This window comes from Paramisgurnus dabryanus, chromosome 21 (genome assembly GCF_030506205.2).
Source record: "Paramisgurnus dabryanus chromosome 21, PD_genome_1.1, whole genome shotgun sequence".
NCBI lineage: Eukaryota > Metazoa > Chordata > Actinopteri > Cypriniformes > Cobitidae > Paramisgurnus > Paramisgurnus dabryanus.
In genome coordinates, this window is record NC_133357.1 from 29,447,170 (window position 1) to 29,471,365 (window position 24,196).

General features: G+C 43.8%; 1 protein-coding gene across 1 annotated transcript in view; it reads right to left on the reverse strand.

Moving 5' to 3' along the window:
* Positions 1 to 1,288: 1,288 nt before the first annotated feature.
* The window catches only part of LOC135745515 (uncharacterized), a 30,223-nt gene continuing 7,315 nt past the window's right edge, over positions 1,289 to 24,196 (reverse strand). Inside the window, exon 3 of the mRNA XM_073813006.1 lies at positions 1,289 to 3,463. Coding sequence (XP_073669107.1) covers positions 1,663 to 3,318 — 1,656 coding nt within the window. The 5' untranslated portion in view covers positions 3,319 to 3,463 and the 3' untranslated portion in view covers positions 1,289 to 1,662. The remainder of the gene's footprint in view (positions 3,464 to 24,196) is intronic.

Genomic DNA, 24,196 nt, shown 5'->3' on the forward strand with positions numbered 1-24,196 from the left:
GAAATGACTTTTTGCAGGTAAGGATGTCTGTATATTTACTCATTTATTAAATCCAGGCAATTGCTTGATGAAACAGTGATTAAAAAGCGTGGCGCCACATCTCCGACAGTAAACTGACAAACTGATGCCCCATTCTGCTTTGTAATGGCCGCTTTTTCGCGTCTAGGGTAAACAGCTTTTTCGACGCAAGCAATAACGGTCGCGTCCGGTGTACACACAGTGTTAAAGCTTATTCTGCCTATAACGCTATTTTACAGCATCAAGCAATATTCCAATAATTTATATAATTATAACACTTTATACAGGGTCATTTTGCATTAAGAGAAGCCAATTTAAAATTTAGTATTTTGCTTACTACTTATTTAAAATAGTATAAAAGTACTAGTAATTAAAAACATTTCATTATGATATTATTAATTTTACTTTAGTAAAAAGATCTGAGATCCTCCTCCACTGGTAGAGATTAGAGGAATTAAGACTAAAAATAGAAGATAGTAAGGTTTTGTCAGTGACACTTTTGATATATTTATTGATACAATTTATGTTTTATATAACGTGACTAAATTTAAAGACAAAGTCTTTGCAACCGTATTCAGAATATTATATAATATAACATAACATGCAATGCAAACGCATTTAAATGGTTACAGCTCAAATGTATCATTCTCATTCTATCATTCACTCTGCCTCCAATACATCTTTGTCACACAATTGTTTGATCATTGCAAAACGTAAATATATATATATATTATTATTTTTTTTTATTCTGTTTATACTGTGTACAAACATTTGTACACACCAATAGCAAAGTGTGTCCAATCTTTTGACTGGTATGTACTATAATACACATAAATACTATTACTACTGTATAAATAATATCGGGCAATATATCGGTATTTGTGTTTTTTTATCTGTATCAACCACCAAAAATCCATATTGGTCGAGCTCTATGTAACTTACTGCTTTGACTAGAATTCCAGCCCAATAGATGTTGGACTATTTGAGAAAATGAAGATCATGTTAAATGATTTGAAGTTGTTTCCAAAACTGTGTAAAGGTTGATTTGAAAGGTCCTAGAAGAGGAGTTGACCCATCAGAAGACAGTAGAAACACTTAAAGCAGCATTTATTCAAAACAGATTTTATTTATTGTTTGTCATTTAACAATTTCTCCATTATTCAGTGAGAGCCATGTTATAACTACAGGACAATAAAATGCAATTCAATAAACATCTTTGTAAAAAAGCTATATTTTTCAAATTTCAAAGACTAAACTTGAGTAGAAAAAAACTTTAAAACTTGACAAGAAGTGAATTGGATACTGTAAATTAAGTGCAGTGTAGATATATGTAAACATTGTGGTTCCAGCACACAATGTGGTCACACTTAAAATGTATCACCACAAGTTAATCTGTTCATAACAGCACATATGTAAGGAATACGTTTTTAAAAAGTAACACCAGATTTTATCTTTATCTTAGACACATTTATGCTTGCGATTTCCTTAGTCAAAGTAATTTTAATCTCAGGCTTAGTATAAGACACTTATTGAAATACTCTGCTTTTTGTCTTGACTATATAGACCAAACTCATTGCCTCTACTGAGGCTTGGCCTCAGATTTCTGTTTTTCAATAATATGTCAATGTATTATTACATTGCGCCCTATATTTGTGATTCTTGACGATGGAGGAGTTTCTCTCCTCTGACTGCTTTAGCCAATAACTCTGCTTTATGTCTCATGTTTATCAAGGCCTCAACACGTTCCTTCCAGCCTAACTTGGCCTCAGATTTCTCTCCATCAATAAGCATGTCAATGTAGTCTGTAGTGGAGAGAGGATCTGGCTTCAGTGCTATCTCTTTTAGTCTGTTTAAACATTTAGAAGACCTCTCCATCAATTCCATCACCTTAGCCTGCACATTATCATAGTCAGCCTTTAGCTCATCAACCAATTCCTTAACAGTTATTTTAGCCTTTGTGGCATTCTGGTACTTTTCTTTCAGCTCTTGCACTGTTCGTTTTTCTTGAACGTCCTCATAGTCCCATCTGTACTTCTGATTAAAATGTAATGTCCAATGACATTTGTTTTGACACTGAGTACAGTTTCCATCTGCTCCAATTGCATAACAGCCTGCTTTATCTGCATCATTTGGTATTTGACAAGGATAGTGACAGGTCACATGGCACTGCTGACAGTTGGTGATGAAACTTCCAGTTTGAGAAATATCTATTTGAACGGGCTTTTTGATGTTGACATAAAACTCAAAGTTTTCATTTCTGCTGATTTCTCCCTCATGCTCTTTTAGTTTTCCAGTTGTCTCTTTTATCTCCTCAAGCTTGGCTAACCCAAGTCTAACCTGCTTCTGCACATTTTCAACTGTATTCTCAAGCTGCTTTCTTTCTCTGAGGACCTCTTTCGTCATTTTTAAGCTTTTGGTTTCTATTTTATTTATAGCAGCAAAGAACCTCTTCATGCTTTTTATTCCCATGTTCCAAAACATCTCATCAAAGCCTCCTTCATCTTCATCATCTCCACTCATACTGTCTGCTGCAGATGATTTGTTTTTTGCAAACAACGCTGAATTATTGAATTTGAAGTGAACTGGCAGCCCGTCTTTTGTTTTAGGACATGGGACACCTGAAGCATTGATTGCCTCTAGAACTGGTGGTTGCTGGCCATCTGCAAATGTCACCAGAACCCGGATGTTTTCAGCCACATCTTTGCCAAAGATTGAGAGCACAGAATCAAACACATATTTCTGTGATGGCGTGAGTCGTGCTAAAGCAGCCTGAGCTACAAAACACACAGCGTCAATTTCACTGACACCACAATCAGCAGAGAAGAGATTACGTAGCTGTTCTGTGATCATCTGGTCTCTTTTTATGCCTCTTGTATCTCCAAAGCCTGGAGTGTCAACAATGGTCAGTGAGCAATCTACTTTAAAACCCTCCTGGTGGTTGAGTTTGTACACAGTGACTTCAGAAGTTTGACTTTCGGCTTGTGATTTCAACTGACCCTCATCAACTAACTTAAACCGATATGAATCCTCCCATTCGACACCTAGAATGTAATTGATCATCCCATTGATGAGAGTTGACTTCCCAGCCCCAGTTGCTCCGAGAACCATTATGGTGCGATTAGATGTATTGGACGTTTTCCCAAAACTGAATTGCTTGCACCCATCAACATTGATTTGTTCTTCCGTCAGGGGAGTTTTATAAACTGGGATAGCCCCTGTCTCTGATTTTAGCAATGTGCTTTTATCTTTATAAGCATCAGCAAGCCGTTTTGGGCTTTTGAAAATATAGTGAAAATTCATTTTGAAGTCCTAAATTTACAATCAAGATGACCAAGACCAACCCTCTGAGTAACTAGTTCTAATCAGAAAACATTTAAGACTCCAAGTCCGTGCAGTAAAAGTGTAGGTCTATGCCTTCTGCTCTGGAAGGGCACTCGGTCCAAATCTGCAAAAGATGAAATGTACAAAAATAAAAATGCACAGAATTCAACGCTCAGTTGTAGCACCAGTAGGTACGTTTACATGCAACCAAATAATCAGTTTGTAATCGTATTCGTAATCGTGGCATTATTAAGGTAAGGTTACTGTGGTCACGTGATGTAGGCTACATTCTGCCGCATTTATGTGTACTTTTAAAACATTAGGCTACTTAAAGCAATAAAATAGCGTTGTGACTTTTGAAAAGTGTGTTTTCATCACCTATATCTGAAAACGTCTTAAGAACAACTTTCTCCAACTCTGCTTTGACTTTAATCCAGAGATAAAGCGTGAACTCGATGAGAGATGCTGTCAGCAGCGAGGGGTTGCCAAGTCCTCTGCTTTTTTCGAGTTTAGATTTGAGCTACTGTTTTAATCTGTTTCCACCAGTTTTTTTTTCTTCTGTGGGTTAAAGATGAAACTATTTTGCTCATTAGTTATTGGTATTTGGGCTGTGAAAAGTCATTGGGATTCTTTTGGGCTAGTTTTGAATGTGAATTTGGGATGTTTCTGATATGCAAATCTGACAGCCCTGGTTGTGCGCTTGCGCAGACGTTCAGTTTGGATTCTAAAGAGGGTATGCATTGACGGCACTTTTCCACGTGACCATGCGAGAGCTCGCCCGGTTGAGTGGCAAAACGTGCAACAAAATGGCTGGTTTTCATAGGGGCTGCTGCGAAAATGGCAGTAATACTGACTATTATCAGCTTAAATTAAATTTAGTTTGACTTGATAGCAGAGGTGGACAATACTTAGTAACATTAGTTACATTTTCCAAGCATCTGTGCTTTATTAGGATGTTTGTATTGGGAAAAATCATACTGTGTATTAATATTGCATATTAAAATTGATTTAATACCTAATTACATTAAAATTGTGTACTTTTACTTCAGTAAAAGAAGTCATGTTAACTTTATTTGAGTAGTGTACTTAAATATCAAATGTAAAACAAACACGTGTATTTATGAAATGTAATAGAATATAAGTTATGATCATATGCTTTGGAATGTATGTTTTTCAAAGAAAAACACAGATAAAATACAAATATTTGAAAAATACTTTTAAGTAGAAAGTAAAACCTCTGCTTGATATTGGCCCTAGCAACTTATTAACCCACCTGTGGTCTGTGGACGTTGGTGTGAACGATCTATTTACTTCTCCTTTCTGTGTTTTTTTTTTTTTTTTTGCAACAGTAATATCACAATATAAAACGATAGCTCCAAATTCTTGTTAGTACAGTCTATTGTACAACAGCTTTTTCCCATTTCAACGCGTTTTCGTCGATGTCACGCTGTACTCAAATGCTGCCGCTCAAGTCCCTCTCGCCGACGGTGACGTCATGTCCATACCCTCTATTCACCTTATTTTTCACGACAACAAGGGCGGCGCCATTGCGCTCATTTTGTCAACGTACTTCCGGCCACTCAAAGATGATGAGCAGCTGAGGCAGTGGCTCAAGGCAACGCGTTTAACTTAAAAAGCTCACTCAAGCGCCTTTATGTTTGTTTCTTACCAATTTTAACGGATGGGAAGCCGTATGAAGAACACCCTTATCCTAATGGTTTGACTACGATGTTCCGGTAACTTTAAACCACGCCGGGTGTTGAAAAGGTGGTCTGTTTCAGGTAAGCTAACTTATCTAACTATGTGCTTGTTCGCCTAACGTTAGATTTCTGATGTCCGTTCTATGAATAAACTTAAGATCAGTAATGTTAGTTCCCTTTCAGTCGGTCACTACGACGTCACGTCATGACCGACGAATTGGGAACCGCTCCGCGGGTGACCTATCTACTTCGAGAAACTATAAAAACGCCAATGAACTTGGCATGCAGGTATTTGCATAATGCCGGCGCCGCCCCGTCAGGTGCGTATATAAGCCGCAGGTGCACAATACCAAATTAGCTTTATTGCTTCGAAGCCGGCAGACATCTGCTCTCGAGAAGCTTTCTATCTGATCTTCGTAGATCCTGTTCTGGAAGGGAAGAAAATAAGATCTCAGCTTGCTGAAGTTGGTTGGGCAAAGACACCTCAGCGGAGGCTCGCAGTGTTTTTTCTCCACCCTTTCTCTCTCTCTCTCTCTGTCTTTTTAATTTAGGACTTGAGTTCGAGTGAGTGCGTTGCCTCTCCCTGTGTGTTTCACCAGCTCGCACAAAAGAGTGATTTCCCTAAAAGAGCAGCACGTTTGAGCTTTGTGTCTTTTTAAAGACAGCCACTCATTCGTGTCACGGTCGGGGTCGTCTTTTTAAAGATGGATTTCCGTCCGTGTTCGGTTTCTGGATGCAGTGTGTTCATTGCCCCCCGGGATGGCCACCAGCGTTGTCTTTCGTGTCTGGGGCTCCAGCACGCAGAGGCAGCGTTGCGTGATAGTTCATGCTCCATCTGTGAGGGCATGACTATGGCGGATTTGCGGAGACGGGTGTCGTTTCTCCGGGAACGGCGCCCGCCTTCCAAGTCTGGTGCTGCTAAGAGCGCAGCTACCAAACTTGCGAAGGATGACCTCCGTATAACGGTGCTGGGTCGGTCTGCTGGTTCGTCCAGCAGCTCCCAGCGCTCTGATCCATTGCCAGCGGAGGTCCCGATGGAGACGAGCGGCCCGTGTTCTACGGTGTCCTCGCGCTCTGTCGAGCCTCCACCTGACGCGATGTCCACCGTAACATCGGAAGGGCGGTTGTCAGCCTCGGACGTCGATCCGGATCCGCTCCCGCCTTCGGGCCAGGTTGCGGCTTCTGTGTTCGACCCCGAGATGGCAGCCATGCTCGCTCGGGCGGCGGAGGCGGTCGGCTTGGAGTGGACTAAACCTCCCCCACCTGAACCGTCCCACCTCGATGATTGGTTCTTCGGGGGTGCCAGGGCTTCTCAGTCCTCGCCCCCGGTGCCTTTCTTCCCCGAGGTGCATGAAGAGCTGACGCGGTCGTGGAAAACCCCGTTTTCCGCCCGGAACCGACCGTTTCAGCCTTCACCCCTCACCTCTCTCGAGGGTGGAGATGCCAAGGGGTACACTGGTATCCCGTCAGTGGAGCGGCCGGTCGCGATGCAATTGTGTCCGGCCGGTGTCGCTTCCTCCTGGCGGGACCAGCCTACTCTCCCCTCACGGGCCTGTAAGCAGTCTTCGGCGCTGACCGGTGCTGCTTACAAGGCTTGTGGGGAGGCAGCTTCTGCCCTGCATGCCATGGCATTGCTGCAGGTCCACCAGGCCAAGGCTCTGAGGGACCTGCACGCGGGAGGTCACGACTCGGCGGAGTTCTCTGAACTGCGTGCGGCTACGGATCTGGCGCTTCGTGCGACCAAGGTCACTGCACGCGCCGTCGGGCGTGCGATGTCTACCCTGGTAGTCCAGGAACGCCATCTCTGGCTGTGTCTGGCGGACATGAAGGATGCTGATAAGACCCGGCTCCTGAATGCTCCGGTTTCCCAGACCGGCCTGTTCGGCGAGACGGTCGAGGAGTTTGCCCAGCAATTCTCCGCGGCCAAGAAGCAGACTGAGGCCATCGCTCAGATCATGCCACGTCGGAAGCGTCCTGCGCCTGCCCCGTCCACGTCGGCACCTCAGCCTGCTCCTCGCCGAGGGCGTCCTGCGGCGGCCGCCTCCGTTCCTCCCCGGGGCTCTTCTAAGAAGCGAGGAACCGGTCGTCAGCAGCCCGCCCCGCCCGCTCAGCCCGCTTCAAAGGGTGGAAAAAGAAAATCGAAGCGGCCCTGAGACGGGCGACCTAGAGATGGAGGGGATCGCTCTTCGGGAGATGGTGAAGGCACCACTCCCCCCACCGGAGGAGGGCCGGTTGGGGAATCCTTTGTTTCAATTTTCTGTTCCGCCGACTTTTCAGTCGGCACCCACAATTCCACAAAAAGAGCGAATTCCACTTCCATCTCTAGGTCTTCAGATGAGCGCCGGAGACACGAGCGGGCTCATAACCCCCCCTCGTTCTCCGACTCATCAGAGGAGTACGAGAGCAACGCACGGGCTCATAACCCCTCCGCGCTCTCTGTCTTCTCAGGGGAGGGAAGACAATCACGGGCTCATAACCCATCGTCTTCCTCCCCCTTCGCCAGAGGGTGCATCGAGTGGCGTGAGGTGTCTCCAGCAGAGCCTCCCTTACTCACCCACCCAGCAGCGGACTCAGGTGAGTGTTATCATGCACAACACTGCTGTCGGTGCGGCCAATACGCACACACCGGCGATCACCTCCGTTGCGCCCGCCGCGGGTACACCGATCGTGCCTTTAGTCCCTCTCGCACGGTGTCTGGGGGCGTGGGAACAGCTTCCCAGCCCGTCGCGTTGGCTTTTACGCACGATTCGTCTCGGCTACGCGATCCAATTTGCCCGGCGTCCCACCAAATTCTCCGGCGTTCGTTTCACTGCGGTGAGAGCTGCCGATGCGCACGTCCTCCGTGCGGAGATCGCTGTCCTACTGGCGAAGGACGCGATCGAGCCGGTCCCTCCAGCCGAGATGAGGTCGGGGTTTTACAGCCCTTACTTTATTGTACCCAAGAAAAGCGGCGGCTTGCGACCGATCCTGGACCTGCGTTCGCTGAACCGTGCACTTCACAGAATGCCGTTCAAGATGCTGACGCCCAAGCGCATATTTCCATGCATTCGTCCAAACGATTGGTTCGCATCCATCGACCTGAAGGACACGTACTTCCACGTATCGATTCTCCCCCGGCACAGGCCGTTTCTCCGCTTTGCGTTCGAGGGGCGAGCATACCAGTACAAAGTCCTCCCATTCGGGCTCTCTCTGTCTCCCCGTGTATTCACCAAAGTAGTGGAGGGGGCTTTAAAACCCCTGAGAGAGAAAGGTGTGCGCATTCACGCATATTTAGACGATTGGCTCATAATAGCTCAAACACGTCAGACGCTGTGCGATCACAGAGATTTAACTCTAAAACACCTCGCTCGTTTGGGTCTTCGGGTCAACTGGGAAAAGAGCAAGCTTTGCCCCTTGCAGAGAATCTCTTTTCTCGGGATGGAACTGGACTCGGTCGATTTGACAGCTCGTCTAACAGAAGCGCGTGTACAGTCGATTCTGACTTGCCTGAATACATTCAAGAGCAAGAGCGCGGTCCCGCTGAAACATTTTCAGAAGCTCCTGGGGCATATGGCAGCATCCGCAGCTGTAACTCCACTCGGACTGCTTCATATGCGACCGCTTCAGCATTGGCTTCACGATCGAGTCCCGAGGAGAGCGTGGCTGCGCGGCATTCACCGTGTTATCATTACACCTGCGTGTCGTCGCACTTTCACTCCGTGGTCAGACCGTGCGTTTCTCCGAGCCGGTGTGCCTCTGAGACAGGTCTCCAGGCATGCAATAGTATGCACAGATGCTTCAGACACGGGGTGGGGGGCCACGTACGATGGGCTTGCGGCTTCGGGGGTCTGGACGACACCCCAGCTGCATTGGCACATAAACTGCCGGGAAATGTGGGCTGTATATCTTGCGCTCGTCCGTTTCAGCAACGAGTTACGGGGCAAAGATGTATTAGTTCGCACAGACAACACTGCGACCGTGGCGTACATCAATCGTCAAGGTGGTTTACGCTCGCGTCACCTGTCGCATCTGCCCGTCATCTCCTCACTTGGAGTCAGAATAATTTGAGGTCTCTTTGTGCCATTTACATCCCGGGCACGCTCAATGCAGAGGCGGATGCGCTCTCTCGGGCTGCGCGTCCCGGCGAATGGCGACTCCACCCCATTGCGGTTCAGCAGATTTGGAGACGTTTCGGCAAAGCGCAGATAGATCTGTTTGCTTCCCCAGAGACGACCCATTGTCGCTTGTTCTATTCACTAGCCGAAGACTCGCTCGGCGTGGATGCATTGGCACACAGCTGGCCGCGAAACACGCGCAAATACGCGTTCCCTCCGGTGAGCCTCATTGCGCAAACCCTATGCAAAATCCGGGAGGACGAGGAGAGCGTGCTGTTGGTGGCACCGTATTGGACAACCAGGAGTTGGTTTCCAGAACTCTCTCTTCTCGCGACAGCCCCTCCTTGGAAGATTCCCCTGAGGAAGGACCTTCTTTCTCAACAAGAGGGCACATTATGGCACCCGCGCCCCGACCTGTGGAACCTCCATGTGTGGTCTCTGGACGGGGCACGGAGGATTTGAGTGATTTACCGCAAGAGGTATCTAACACTATTGCTGCTGCGCGAGCGCCGTCTACGAGACAGGCTTACGCGCTTAAATGGAACCTGTTTGTCGACTGGTGTTCTTCCCAAAGTGAAAACCCCCGAGAATGCCCGATTAGTGTTGTGCTTTTGTATCTCCAGCGTCGTTTGGAGAATAGGCTGTCACCATCCACTATTAAAGTCGATATCGCTGCGATATCAGCTCACCATTCACCCGTAAACGGTAGGACAGTGGGTCAGCACGACCTGGTCATTAGATTTCTCAGAGGCGCTCGAAGACTGAATCCTTCGCGTCCTCCCTCTATTCCTCCTTGGGACCTGTCCTTGGTGCTGAAATCACTCCAGTAAGCCCCATTTGAGCCTCTGCGTAGTGTGAGTGTTAAATTTCTTACTATGAAAACATTAACTCTCCTTGCTTTGGCTTCTTTTAAGAGGATAGGGGATATTCATGCATTTTCGGTCGACGATTCGTGCCTTCAGTTCGGGCCGGCTGCATCCAGCGTAACACTGAGACCCCGGCCCGGCTTTGTGCCCAAAGTTCCCACCACTCCTTTCAGAGATCATGTGGTGAACCTGCAAGCGCTGCCTTTGGAGGACGCAGACCCAGCCATGGCTTTGTTATGCCCTGTTCGTGCACTACGTGTGTATATAGACAGGACGCAAAGCTTTAGGACCTCAGATCAGCTCTTTGTTTGTTATGGTGGTCAGCAGAAAGGAAAAGCTGTCACCAAGCAGAGGATGTCCCATTGCATTGTGGATACTATAGCCCTTGCATATCAAAAGCAGAATGTGCCTTGTCCATTTAATTTACGTGCTCACTCTACACGCAGTGTGGCATCATCTTGGGCACTGGCTCGCGGTTCCTCGCTAACAGATATTTGTAGAGCTGCAGGCTGGGCGACACCTAATACGTTCACAAGATTCTATAGTGTTCGTGTCGAGCCGGTTTCCACTCGGGTTCTTTCTACTAACTAGTTAAGAATGCCGAGGGTCGGCTCGTGTGTCGGCTTGGAGCCTCTATTTTGGTGCTGTACATTTGCACCATTATGGAAGGCCATCGGGACAAAAAAGTTAAAAAACTGTTTTTGTCTCTCCTCCACCGCCAAGATAGCCGATGTTGCGGAGCATCCGCTGTCAACCTATCACTGTTGTATTCTCTGTAAACCTGTGTAGGCTAGGCGTCCACATTTGTCCCCTACGTGGGGTTCATTTGTGTGTATACTCCGTGGGGTTCTAATCCTCCACGTTTTCCTTAGCAGAGCCTGCTCTGCATCTCTCTGCATACTATGTTTTGTTCAGAGACTTTTTATGAGCAACCTTCGGTTGTTTCATATATCTATGTCATCCATTCAACCTTCTTAGGGGATGGCTTCCGCAGTGTTCTAGCTCCGCTCAGTTTAGACGCTTCCCCAGTTCGCTGCTTCACTATCGTGGGTTAAGGAACAGGTAGTGACCGGCCTTCTGCATTTTGCCTTAGGTTCCACCCCTTACGTGGAGGGCGGAGGGCTTTGCAGGCACTGGAAGGGTTCAGCTGCAGTGGCGTTTTGGTAGGGATTCCCAATTCGTCGGTCACGACGTGACGTCGTAGTGACCGACTGAAAGGGAACGTCTCGGTTACGTATGTAACCCTCGTTCCCTGAAGGAAGGGAACGGAGACGTCACGTCCCGTCGCCACAGTTTGCTGTTCCATTGCTGTTTTCAGGCCTGGCACTGTTGCTCGGCTTCTCAGCAATAATATAGCTAATTTGGTATTGTGCACCTGCGGCTTATATACGCACCTGGCGGGGCGGCGCCGGCATTATGCAAATACCTGCATGCCAAGTTCATTGGCGTTTTTATAGTTTCTCGAAGTAGATATGTCACCCGCGGAGCGGTTCCCAATTCGTCGGTCACGATGTGACGTCTCCGTTCCCTTCCTTCAGGGAACGAGGGTTACATACGTAACCGAGACGTTAATAAAATGCAACTATTTTGAATGATTTTCATTGCCCCCCTATATTTTTATATTTACGATAAGACAAGAGATATTATAGTACATTACATTCTTACAGTAGCTCACGTGATTCATACAAGTTACTGAGATTTCAGATGTTAGGAGGTCAGTTCATTTCTCGTTCAGATATTGATAATGACCTATTAAACAACGTATTATTTAACATTGAAGTTAGAGGTTGTGTGTATAATGTTACTGTCTCTTTTTAATGCATCTCTCTCTCACACACTGTTCTGTTTAAGTATGGATGTCATTTATATATTAATTCTTTATTTTAAATACTAACATAAAAATGTTTATGGTTATTATTTTCACAGATGCATTGATGTTTAGTGATGCAGTGGACAACTGTGAGGATGATATACTATCAACGTGTTCCTAAACTGTGATGCAGAAACACAATGGGAGGATCAATCCATCTCTGACCACAACTACACTTTAAAATCACAACTCAACCTGAAGCAACCTACATCTGATATGGGAAAACAATGGTGCGGTTTCCCAGACAGGGCTTATGCTGGTCCCAGGCTAAAATACATGTTTGAGCTACAATAATTTAAAAACACACATACCTCAACATGAGTGCCATTGTTTTGTCACAAGATGCGCACCAGTATGAGGGGCCATGCGGCTAAAAAAACATACTTCACTTATGAAAACATATATAAAAGCATGAATACACATATATAAACACTCGCATTTACATGCATACTGTTGGATGTTTAAGTAAATACCTATGAAATACATGTGCATACTAATGGGAAATTCATACCAATACATCTTAAGTTAGTAATGCATACATATACACTTGTGAATAACTTGCATATACATGTAAACTTAATGCACGCATACACCTATAAAAACTGGAATATACATATAAACTTAATACTCGCATACACATATAAACACTTGCACATAAATATAAACTTGATGCACGCATACACATAAAAACACTCGCACATACATATAAAAAAACTTGCACATACATATAAACTTGATGCATTCATACACATAAAAACACTCGCACATACATATAAACTTGATGCACGCATACACCTATTAAACACTCGCATATACATACAAACTTTCAGTTTAAAAGGAAGTCATTTCAGTATAAAAGGAAGTCATTTCAGTATAAAAAGAAGTCATTTTATGAATAAAAGCCTCGCTGGAGGGGAGGAGCTAAGGTGACCGCAGCTACCATGAAGCAAGCGGGTGCACCGCTATATTTGATGTAACTTGCAGTAATTATCAAAAAACCCGAGATTTATTTGACAGCAGCACTAATTGAACTATTTGACCGGATGCATTTGATATACAGACCGTGACCGGAATGCACTCACAAATCGTGCTGTTATCAGAAACCTTTAACTGTTTCCAGACTGAGCATGGAAACAAACAAGCAGAAACCGTTTATAAAAGCAGCTGCCTATCAGCGAGTATGGAATCGAATCAAAACTTGACTTTTAGACCCGCAGTCTGCCTGTGCCATTCCACCCTAACCCGGACTGCAAATGAAATGTTAATATTATTCTACCCGTTACAATAAATATTAACAGCTCATCGCTGGATACCCGTATCCACCCGTCCGCATGCAGGACTCTGCCATGGAGTATGCCTATATAAAAAAATCCTTGCCACCCATCTAGCCAACTTTTGTAACTCTTGTAATAGATTTTTGTGACTCTAGAAGGACCTCCCTCGATCATGGTCTTTCACATTCCAACCTGTAGGTTCGTTTTGAATGTGTCTGCCGCACAGCTCCAGTCAGGACAGATCAGCCACCAGCAAGATTAAAAGGTGGGATTTGTTTAAAAAAATATGTAATGTATTTCTTTATATTACAATAAATATGATGAACAAGTCACCCATTTATCAAGTATAGATAAATTATTTTTACTTAATCCTTTTTGCTTTTTACAAAAAGTAGAATAGGCACGCATATTCTAAATTTAACCCAAAATAATGGCTTTGGCGTTGAAGGAACTTTCCTGTTTTAGTGAAAAAGAAATAAGTTCTATTGCTGTTATTATAGCATATATTGGTGATTTTTTTTAAAAACAAATATGACAGTTTTAAACAAGCTAAGTAGACTATTTATTTATTTATTTATTTATTGGCAAATACAGAACAACGAGGAACAAGTAGAACAAAAGGTAGGCGACACGCCTTTCTACCCTGCGACAAAAAGATTAATCATAGCCAACTTATGCTAAATGTAATTTTAAAATTTAGTTAATGAAAAAAATGTAAACCGAAAACCCATTGTTTATGCTTGTCAAATTTATACTGACTCGATCACAAAATTTCATCACGCAGTATTTGATATAGAGTATTTATTTGTGTTAATGGAAAACAATATAGGCTATAGAAATTCGTGCTGAGTGACATGAAAAAGACAATCGTGATAATTTACATGAGAGAATAAAAAAGGAAAATATTGTCAAGAAATACGAATAAATAAATCTAATATTTCATGACAAAATGCCTTAAGATATTGTTGGTTCTGCATTCATCCAGCCAGCATAAATTTGACAAACATAAACAATGCGCTCTCGTTTTAAAAATGACATTTAATCCTTTAATCATATAAGGGAGAAAGGCGTGTAGCCTACCTTTACTTTCTCCTCATTGTTCTGCATTTGCTAATGAATAAATCAATACTTAGTTTGTTTAAAACTGTCACATCTGTTATTAAAAAACAATGTATTCTACATAATAATAGCAATATAACTTGTTTATTTTTTACACTACACTGTAAAAAAATAATACGCTGGATTCACTTAAAAATATAGTGCATAATTTTTGCAGCCACTATTTTTTTTAAGTTGTACATGGAATTTTTAGCAATTTAAGCTTACAATTTTTTTTAAAGTAATTGCTTAAAGTTCCATGTAAAACTTACTTTTAAAAAAAATGATGCACTATATATTTAAGTAAATCTTATCCAGCTAATTATTTTTACCACTATACAAGTCCACTGCCTAGTTAGTTATATTTACTAAAATTATTCAAATAAATTCATTTAATTTCCTTTTTAAAAATATTACATGATACATGATTAATATTTAGTTGAATGTACTAAATAATGTGTTCATTTAGAATTACTCACCTTTTCTGTGTTATTTTTACTCAAATTTGGTTTAAAAAAACAAGAATTTTTATAGAATTTACTTTTTTTTTGTTAAATTTACTAAGCCACAAAATCATTTTTACAGTGTAAAATAAAAACAATTAAGTCGGTAAAACCGCACACCCAGCTACTAGGGATGCACCGAATCCAGGATTCGGATTCGGCCGAATACTGGGCTTTTTGACGGGGTTCGGATTCGGCCGAATCCTAGATTTTTTTCCACGAACCGAACCCTAGGCTTGCGCTACGCAGGTCGACGTCACGCAGCCGTTGATTACACACATCGGGTGCTGACGTGGAGATGAGCTTTTTCTTTCGGTGAGCCTTGGGGGCTGGACACACCAAAACTTTTAAACACGGCTGAAAACGCCTTGAGGATGCCAAATTCCAGCTGTTTTTCAGCCGAGCGCTTGGTAGCTGTGATGCTTCAGCTGTGAGCCGGTTGTTGCTGTGGTAATCTCCCGCCCCTCCTCCACTGTAATTGGACGGCCGTGTGAAACCTGACATTGACGAGCGGAGCTTCTCACTCAAAGTTAAATATAGTTTTCAGCGCGGAGCTGCTTGCTTATTGTAAAAACAAGCGTGTCGCAACGCATCGCTTTCATTATGCATAGGCTTATGGTAATTGTCAAAATAGTTTTTCCAACTTGTCATCCTGGCATAATGTACAGTTAAAATTAAATAAAATGAAAAATACACTGCTGTGGACGTTGTTTACTTCATTAATGTGTTTTACTGTGTTAATGGAATAAGGATGCGAGTAGGATTCGGTATTCGGTTTCGGATTCGGCCGAATCTTAAACGGTGGATTCGGGATTCGGCCGAACCTAAAAAATCTGGATTCGGTGCATCCCTACCAGCTACACTTAAATCGAGTCAAAACCTGCAATCTGCAATATACCCTAACCTGGACTGCAGGTGACATGTTAACTGCCCCCCTTCAGTGCCCACCAACCCCACCACCAGTAAAATAGTAAATACATAAAATAAAAACAAACAAAAAACACACAGAATTCTTATTTTTATTGTTTTTTTCACTTAGTGTTTCACAAAACACTAAAGTCTAAACCACCCTAAACCCTGAATTTGCAGGGTTAATTTCTAGTCCTCCCCTCGCGAGTTGTTCTTGTTCAAGGCCTGTAAATGTCCATTGAAATATAGTTTAATGTATTTCATAAAATTAATGAAAGATATAAAATTATGTTTTTTGTTGAATTATCCCTTTTTCCAAATACATATGTCATTATGCACAATGTATCAAACTTTGAAAGTGAACAAAATCAATAACTTAAAAGTTTCCAGTAGTTATGAATGACATAACTGCATATGTTGCATATACTGTACATTGTATCTTTGGCACGTTTCTAATCCCCTTTTTATCCTGCTCAACTAAAGGCTTCCGCTAGACCGTTTCTCGTGACTTGTCTATAAGGTTTTTGTACATTAAAGCTATAGAGTTTCTCCTGCTGACTTTTCCCCTCGCGCTCGGGCAATAGGCTACTGCGTTGGACGCGTTTTCCGCATATCCCAGAGAAAAGGAGCATTGTTCTCGATTTGCTCTCTTTAGAGCAGGCCAGAAGTGGCCATAGGGAGGACCGGGAGAATTCCTGGCCTCGGGGCTGGTGTTGTCATGCCACCGGGTTGAAGGTTGCTGTCCCTATGCCAGCACTCACAGCAGCCCCCCTATTTGAGGGTGAGAGATGTGCCCACCGCTTTATGGCCAAGTTGATTGTGTCCCGAGTCCCGATCACTTATTGGAAGAATTCATGCATTAGGGTCCATTAACATCTAAAACAAATGGAAAACGCAGGACTCGCCACTTTCTTCTGGTTGTCAATGCGCTCAGACGCGTCTATTTTTGAGTGCGCTGGCTGCGCGTCTAGATTTAAAATGAACTTAAGCGCGACTTGATACAAGCGGCCTCTAAAAGGAAAATGATCTACAAACTGCATTTTATCGTCTATGAATAGTCATTATTCATATTTTATTGCAAGATGAACAAAAATCTATTTGATCCAAAACTCATCAGTTTATTGGAAAAAGGTTTTATATGAAGGTGATGTGTTCTCAAGTAAAACTAAATTTTGAAAGTCCATTATATATTTGTTCTTTTTTGACACAAGGTATGCATACATTACGTTATTTGGCAGTATATACAAGTAAAAAAATAAGAAGGATTTTGTGACCGAGTCAGCATAAATTTGACAAGCATAAACAATGGGTTTTCGGTTTAAAAAAAATTTTAATTAACGAAAATTTTAAAATTACATTTAGCCTAATTTGGCTATGATTAATCTTTTTGCAAGGTAGAAAGGCGTGTCGCCTACCTTTTGTTCTACTTGTTCCTTGTTGTTCTGTATTTGCCAATAAATAAATAAATAAATAAAAAGTCTACTTAGTTTGTTTAAAACTGTCATATGTGTTTTTTAAAAAAATCACCAATATATGCTACATAATAACAGCAATAGAACTTATTTCTTTTTCACTAAAACAGGAAAGTTCCTTCAACGCCAAAGCCATTATTTTGGGTTACATTTAGAATATGCGTGCCTATTCTACTTTTTGTAAAAAGCAAAAAGATTAAGTAAAAATAATTAATCAATACTTGATAAATAGGTGACTTGTTCATCATATTTATTGTAATATAAAGAAATACATTACATATTTTTTAAAACAAATCCCACCTTTTAATCTCGCTGGTGGCTGATCTGTCCTGACTGGAGCTGTGCGGCAGACACATTCAAAACGAACCTACAGGTTGGAATGTGAAAGACCATGATCGAGGGAGGTCCTTCTAGAGTCACAAAAATCTATTACAAGAGTTACAAGAGTCGGCTAGATGGGTGGCAGGGATTTTTTAATATAGGCATACTCCATGGCAGAGTCCTGCACGCGGGCGGGTGGATACGGGTATCCAGCGATGAGCTGTTAATATTTATTGTAACGGGTAGAATAATATTAACATTTCATTTGCAGTCCGGGTTAGGGTGGAATGGCACAGGCAGACTGCGGGTCTAAAAGTCAAGTTTTGATTCGATTCCGTAAACGCTGATGGGCAGCTGCTTTTATAAACGGTTTCTGCTTGTTTGTTTCCATGCTCAGTCTGGAAACAGTTAAAGGTTTCTGATAACAGCACGATTTGTGAGTGCATTCCGGTCACGGTCTGTATATCAAATGCATCCGGTCAAATAGTTCAATTAGTGCTGCTGTCAAATAAATCTCGGTTTTTTTGTTAATTACTGCAAGTTACATCAAATATAGCGCTGCACCCGCTTGCTTCATGGTAGCTGCGGTCACCTTAGCTCCTCCCCTCCATCGAGACTTTTATTCTGAAATGACTTCCTTTTATACTGAAATGACTTCCTTTTATACTGAAATGACTTCCTTTTAAACTGAAAGTTTGTATGTATATGCGAGTGTTTTTATATGTATGCGTGCATCAAGTTTATATGTATGTGCGAGTGTTTTTATGTGTATGAATGCATCAAGTTTATATGTATGTGCAAGTTTTTTTTTATATGTATGTGCGAGTATTTTTATGTGTATGCGTGCATCAAGTTCATACATGCAAGTGTTTAATGGGTGTATATGCATGGACAGAGTTCATATGTATGTGCGAATGTTTATATATGTTTGCGTGCATCAAGTTTATATTTATATGCGAGTGTTTATATGTGTATGTGTGTATTACGTTTATATGTATATTCCAGTTTTTATAGGTGTATGCGTGCATTAAGTTTACATGTATATGCAAGTTAATCACAAGTGTATTTGTATGCATTACTAACTTAAGATGTATTGGTATGAATTTCACATTAGTATGCACATGTATTTCATAGGTATTTGCTTAAACATCCAACAGTATGCATGTAAATGCGAGTGTTTATAAATGTGTATGCATGCTTTTATATATGTTTTCATAAGTGAAGTATGTTTTTTTAGCCGCATGGCCCCTCATACACCAGTCTTTTTTTGTAGGGTTTGTTTGTAAAAGCTAAAATGTCCTACTGTAATTAAGGCCTACTCCTGTAAACCCTGTCCGAGAAACTGCTCCAATGTGTTGAGCTGGCACAAATTTACAAAACTCAGCTGAGAAAAAACCATCTTTGTCAGCTTTACACAAGGTTGATATCGCATGCATTACATTCAGTTGCAGAGCACTTTACCAGTACATACACCAACAGCTTCCAGATAAACACTTGGGATCAGCTCCTGATGACTCTGATAAAGCTGCGTCTTAATTTATTGCAGGGAGGTCTTGCTGAAAAGTTAGCTGTTTCTTAGTCCATAGCTATTTTTATAAACCTTTACAATGTGACCTGATGTTACCTGTTGTAAAGTTACATTAAACCTTCATATGTGATCAGATGTCATGCAGTGATATTAAAGGACAAGTTCGGTATTTTACACTTAAAGCCCTGTTTTCAGATTGTTTATGATGAAATAGAATGGTTTTGACTGAAATTTCGACATATGCGGCTGCCCTGAGAATTTCCGGGTGTTTCTTGTATCACCTCTATAATGGCTCTATAGGTGCACAGGAACAATCCTTCCTAAAATCCTTCAACTTTCGTTTACAAAAACTCACCGAGTGGTCAGGGGTGTTCACTGATATGCTCACACAAAAATTGCTGCAAAAGATGCTTTCCAACAGGTTTTATCGTAGTTTTTGTCCACCTCCATTGACTTGTATTAGATTTGATTTGAGGTACGGTATTACTCCGTGCCGGGAACGTTGTTTGTAATCTTGCAATTGGCAAAGGCAGATTATTGCCACCAACTGGGCTGGAGTGTTTATTATTCAAGCTCTCAACGGAAGAATGCCGCATGTGTCAAAATTTCAGTCAAAACCGTTCTATTTCATCATAAACAATCTGAAAACAGGACTTGTGTAAAATACCAAACTTGTCCTCCTTCTGACAGGACGAGGTAATTAAATATGTCCCATAGGTTACTTGCCGCGGCCGCTTCATATCGTCTAACCACGTGACGATTGATGGGACATTATGAGACTATCCGAGGTTCGTATGAAGTTTTCTCTGTGCTCCTAATTTAAAACATTTACAGCAGTAGTGAACTACAAACTATCTTCTAACCATCAAACTAGCTACCGAATGCGCTGTGCCATGTTAGCAGCGAAAGTCGGTTGACAAAATGCGGAAGAGCGAAGAAATAGGTGTAAATAAAGGAATAAGGTGAATAAAATGTACATGTAAACAAACATTTTAATTAGATTGCAATGTTTAGGGTGCATGTAAACTGTATTGTCTTAACCTTCAATCGTATTAAATTCATTCGGATTGACAAAATTTTGTGTATGTAAACATAGCCATTGTGTGTTCCCTATTGCTACTAATGCAACCTTAGAACTAATACAGGCCAGATCTCACACTAATATTGAATTACCTAAGGCACAGATCTACTATCAAGAAGCAATATTAATGTAAAACTATTGTTAAAATCTTTGTGGAATAATTTCCAATATAGCACGTGACCACGTATACTGAAGAAAATCTGCTAGGAAGCAGACTCAGAGTTGGGGCTGAACTGTCTTTGTGAAACCCAAAACCCAGAGAGTCAACCAACACTGAGTTTTCACTAAACCTGCTTTCTGAAATGGAGCCCACAGTTTCACCTAGAAGCATCATAAAATAGCAGAAGGTATTGTCAGGTCTCCTGAAATAACATACATTTTTAAAGTTTTAAGGAGTAACTAAACACTAAACCAACTTTTTTTAGTTAATGATCTGTATGAATGATGCTTTATTAGTGCTGTTCATTGATTTTAGTAAGTTTTTTGACATTTGGATATAAAGTGTTTCAGTATATATGGTGTAAAAACATCTGAGTGCTGCCCTCTTCAGGTTGAACGGTGGCTACTTCAGTTGAATTTTCCTATTGGATGTTGGATCCAAAAAATACCTCGTGAAGCAAGCAGGTTCAAGCTCACCACGCCCTTGTTACGATCTCACCACACACTTGGTACGAGCTTAGTTCGTCCCCTCTATCTCCATTACGATCTGGCCACTTTTTTTTGCATTTTTCAAATATTGCCAGTGGGTGGAGTCAGGCTCTGAACAGGGGTTTAGTTACTCTTTAAGACAATGTTGCTGCATGTTAGTTGGGAATTGATACCATTATCTTTATTATGTTTCTTTCTTGGAGACAGGGGTAGCTGCAGCTTGGAGTAATGGGCATGGCAAGAGGTAGGGACATGGTAAGAGGTTTCTCATTGGTCAAATGAGCTTCCTTCTGGCAACTGCGTTGGCCAATCAGCAATAACCATATTACACGTCATTTCCTTTAGACGGAAAGAAGGTGGCGGAGGTAATACATGTGAAATATAATTTGTTTGTCTCTTTGCTTGACATCTGTCAGCTTTGGTAATTATTTAGTTGTTTTTGACACACACGTTATGGTGAGAAGAATTAATGACTGCATTTGCATCGAAGACATCAAGAGTCGGATATTTATATCGTTGTCCGTTCTGTGCTCTCAGTGTTTAGTTCCCTTTCAGTCGGTCACTACGACGTCACGTCGTGACCGACGAATTGGGAACTCGCTTAGAGAGACCAATCTGCTTCATATACTGCTAAAACGCCAATGAACTTGGCCTTGAGATATTTGCATAATGCTGGCGCCGCCCCGCCAGGTGCCTATATAAGCAGCAGGTGCAAATATGGAAATTAGCTTTTTCGCTTCGAAAGCCGGCATTATCTGCTACTGAGAAGCTACTTGCTCTTCTGGGAACGGTTGCTGAAGTTGATTGACAAGCAGTACTAACACAGCGGACGCTCGCAGTATTCCACAGCTCTGCATCTTTTTTGTTTTGAGTTTAGTGTGTGCGTTGCCTTCCCTGTGCGCATCATCAGCTGAGCACCTAAAGAGTGATTTCCCTAAAAGAGTGATACGTGAGAGCTCTGTGTCTTTTTAAAGGCAGCCACTCTCTCGTATATGCGGAGATCAGCGTCCTTTTCAGGATAGCTTTTCGCCCGTGCGATCTTGGATGCGAGAAGTATAAGGGTTCCAGTGATGGTCACAAGCGCTGTCTTCGTGCTCAGGCATCGAGCACTCCGGGGCTGCGTTCGTGGAGAGTTTCTGTTCTCTCTGTGAAAGCATAACCCTCTTGGATTGCGGAGACGACTGTCGTTTCTACGGGAACGCTGTCCGCGCCTTTGCAGTGCTGACGCCGCCATGGTGCGGCTGTCAAGCGCTCGCAGGGCGCCCTTCGCGTCACTACGCTGAGTAGGACGGAGGATGCGTCCTCCACCTACCGGCCTTCTCATCCTCAGCCGGTTGAGGCTCCGGTGGAGACTGCAGAGTCGTGTTCTACGATGTCTGCCGAATCCATTGGACCTCCTTCTGGTCCCGTCACTTCTGCAGCATCAGAGGGGTGTCCATTTTTCCTCCGAGGCAGAGTCGTTCCGGAGATGGCGGCCGTGCCCGCTCGAGCGGCGGAGACGGTAGAGTTGGAAAGGTTAACCCCTCTCCGCCCGAACCGTCCCGCCCACATGATTGGTACTTCGGAGCTGCTCGGGCCTCTCGGTCCTCTCCTCCTGTGCCTTTCTTTCCCGACGGCACGAAGAGCTGACGTGATTTGCGGCCGTCCGGCCGTTCAGCTTCACCCCTCACCTCCCTCACCAACGGAGCCGTTAAGGGCGGGGACCCCTTCAGTGGAGCGGGATGCGTACCTGGAGGGACCACCCAACCCTTCCCTCCCGTGTTTGTAGACAGACGTCCGGTTACGGACGCTGCCCATCAGGCATGCCGGAGAGGCGGCTTCGGCCCTGCACGCAATAACGTTGCTGCAGGCTCACCAAGGCTTTACGAGGGAGGCCGCGACCTTCAGTCGTGCGATGTCCACCACAGTGGTTCAAGATCGCCACCTTTGGCTGTGTCTGGCTGACATGACGGACGCAGACGAGAACAACTTGAATGCTCCTGTCTCACAGACCGGCCTCTTCGGCGAGCCAGGGGCATCGTACAGCTCCGCTGCGCAGACTGAGGCGATCTCCTAGGTCATGCCCCGGCGGAAGAGAGCTGCCCTTGGTCCACCACGCCGGCTCCTCAGTTTGCCTCTCGCCGTCGGCGTCCTGCGGCGACCACCTCCGTTCCCCTCCTCGGACCCCATCTCAGCAGCGCAGGGGAACCGGTCGTCAGCAGCTTGCCCCGCCCGCTTAGCCGCTTCCCGTGAAATTCGGGAGTTTAAGTGGCCAGTGAAGGGCGACCCGGATTGGCAGAGGATCACTCTTCAGGAGATGGAGCTCCTTCCCCCAATAGAGGGTCGGGTGGAAAATCCTTGGTTTGCATATGTTCCACCGGCTGTTCGGCCGGTACCCACTTAACCACACATAAGAGTGCATTCCTCTTCCCTCTCTAGGTCTCCGGAGGATCGAGAGAGCCGTGAGCGGGTACACACCAGCTCCCCTACCTCTCCTCTATCGCCAGCGGGTGACCTGAGGAGTCCGAGCTCTCCGCTGAGGAGACCGGACCACCAGCACCCTCATCGGAGTCTGCGCTCTCCGTAGAGGAGACCAGACGACCGTTACCCTCAGCGGGCTCAGGTCAGTGTCACACACACATACTGTAGATGTTTATGCTGTCACAGCAGACGCACCGGCAGTCCCACCTGTCTCGCTTCGCTGCCCCACCGCGGGTACTTCGGTAGTGTCGTTATTTCTCCTCGTACGGTGCCTGGGTGCTTGGCTTCAGTTCCCAGCCCGTTTCGTTGGGTTTTACGCACGATCCGCCTCGGTTACGAATCCGGCACACCCCAAAATTTGGGCTTTCGTTTCACTGTGGTGAAAGCGTCCGATGCACATGTACTGCATGCAGAAGTCGATATCCTGTTGGCGAAGGATGTTCGAGCCCGTCCCTATTACCGAGATGATGATGATAGGGTTTTTCCAGCCTTTATCTCATAGTACCCAAAATACGCGGCGGGGTACGATCGATTTGATTTACGCACCGGCTCTACGAAGGTGTTCTTTTTGGATGATTACGCCGAGGCTCGTATTTCAATATTCAGATCGGTTTGCAGCCTTAGACCTGTAAGACGTGTACTTTATGTGTCCATCTCCCCTCGCTTTAGACCGTTTTTTCGCTCTGCGTCGTGGGGTGGGCATATTATTACTAAGTACACCATTCGAGCTGTCTCTCTCTCTCTCCGTGTCTCCATGTGCTAGTCACGGCATTAAAATGTCAGAGAGAGAGCGTTGTTCGCATTCTGCTTTTATCTACGTCGACTTATAATAGCCCGTTCTTGGCAGACGTGCGCGAACACAGAGAGTTAATGCTTCGGCATCTCGCTCGTTTAAGTCTTCAGGTCGGCTGGGAAAGAGCAACTTTGCCCCGTGCAGAGGATCCTTTTTCTCAGTATGGAAATAAGACTCGATCGACTAATTGGCGTGTTTTACAAGAGCGCGCAACCAGTCAGTTCTGACTTGCCTCGGTTT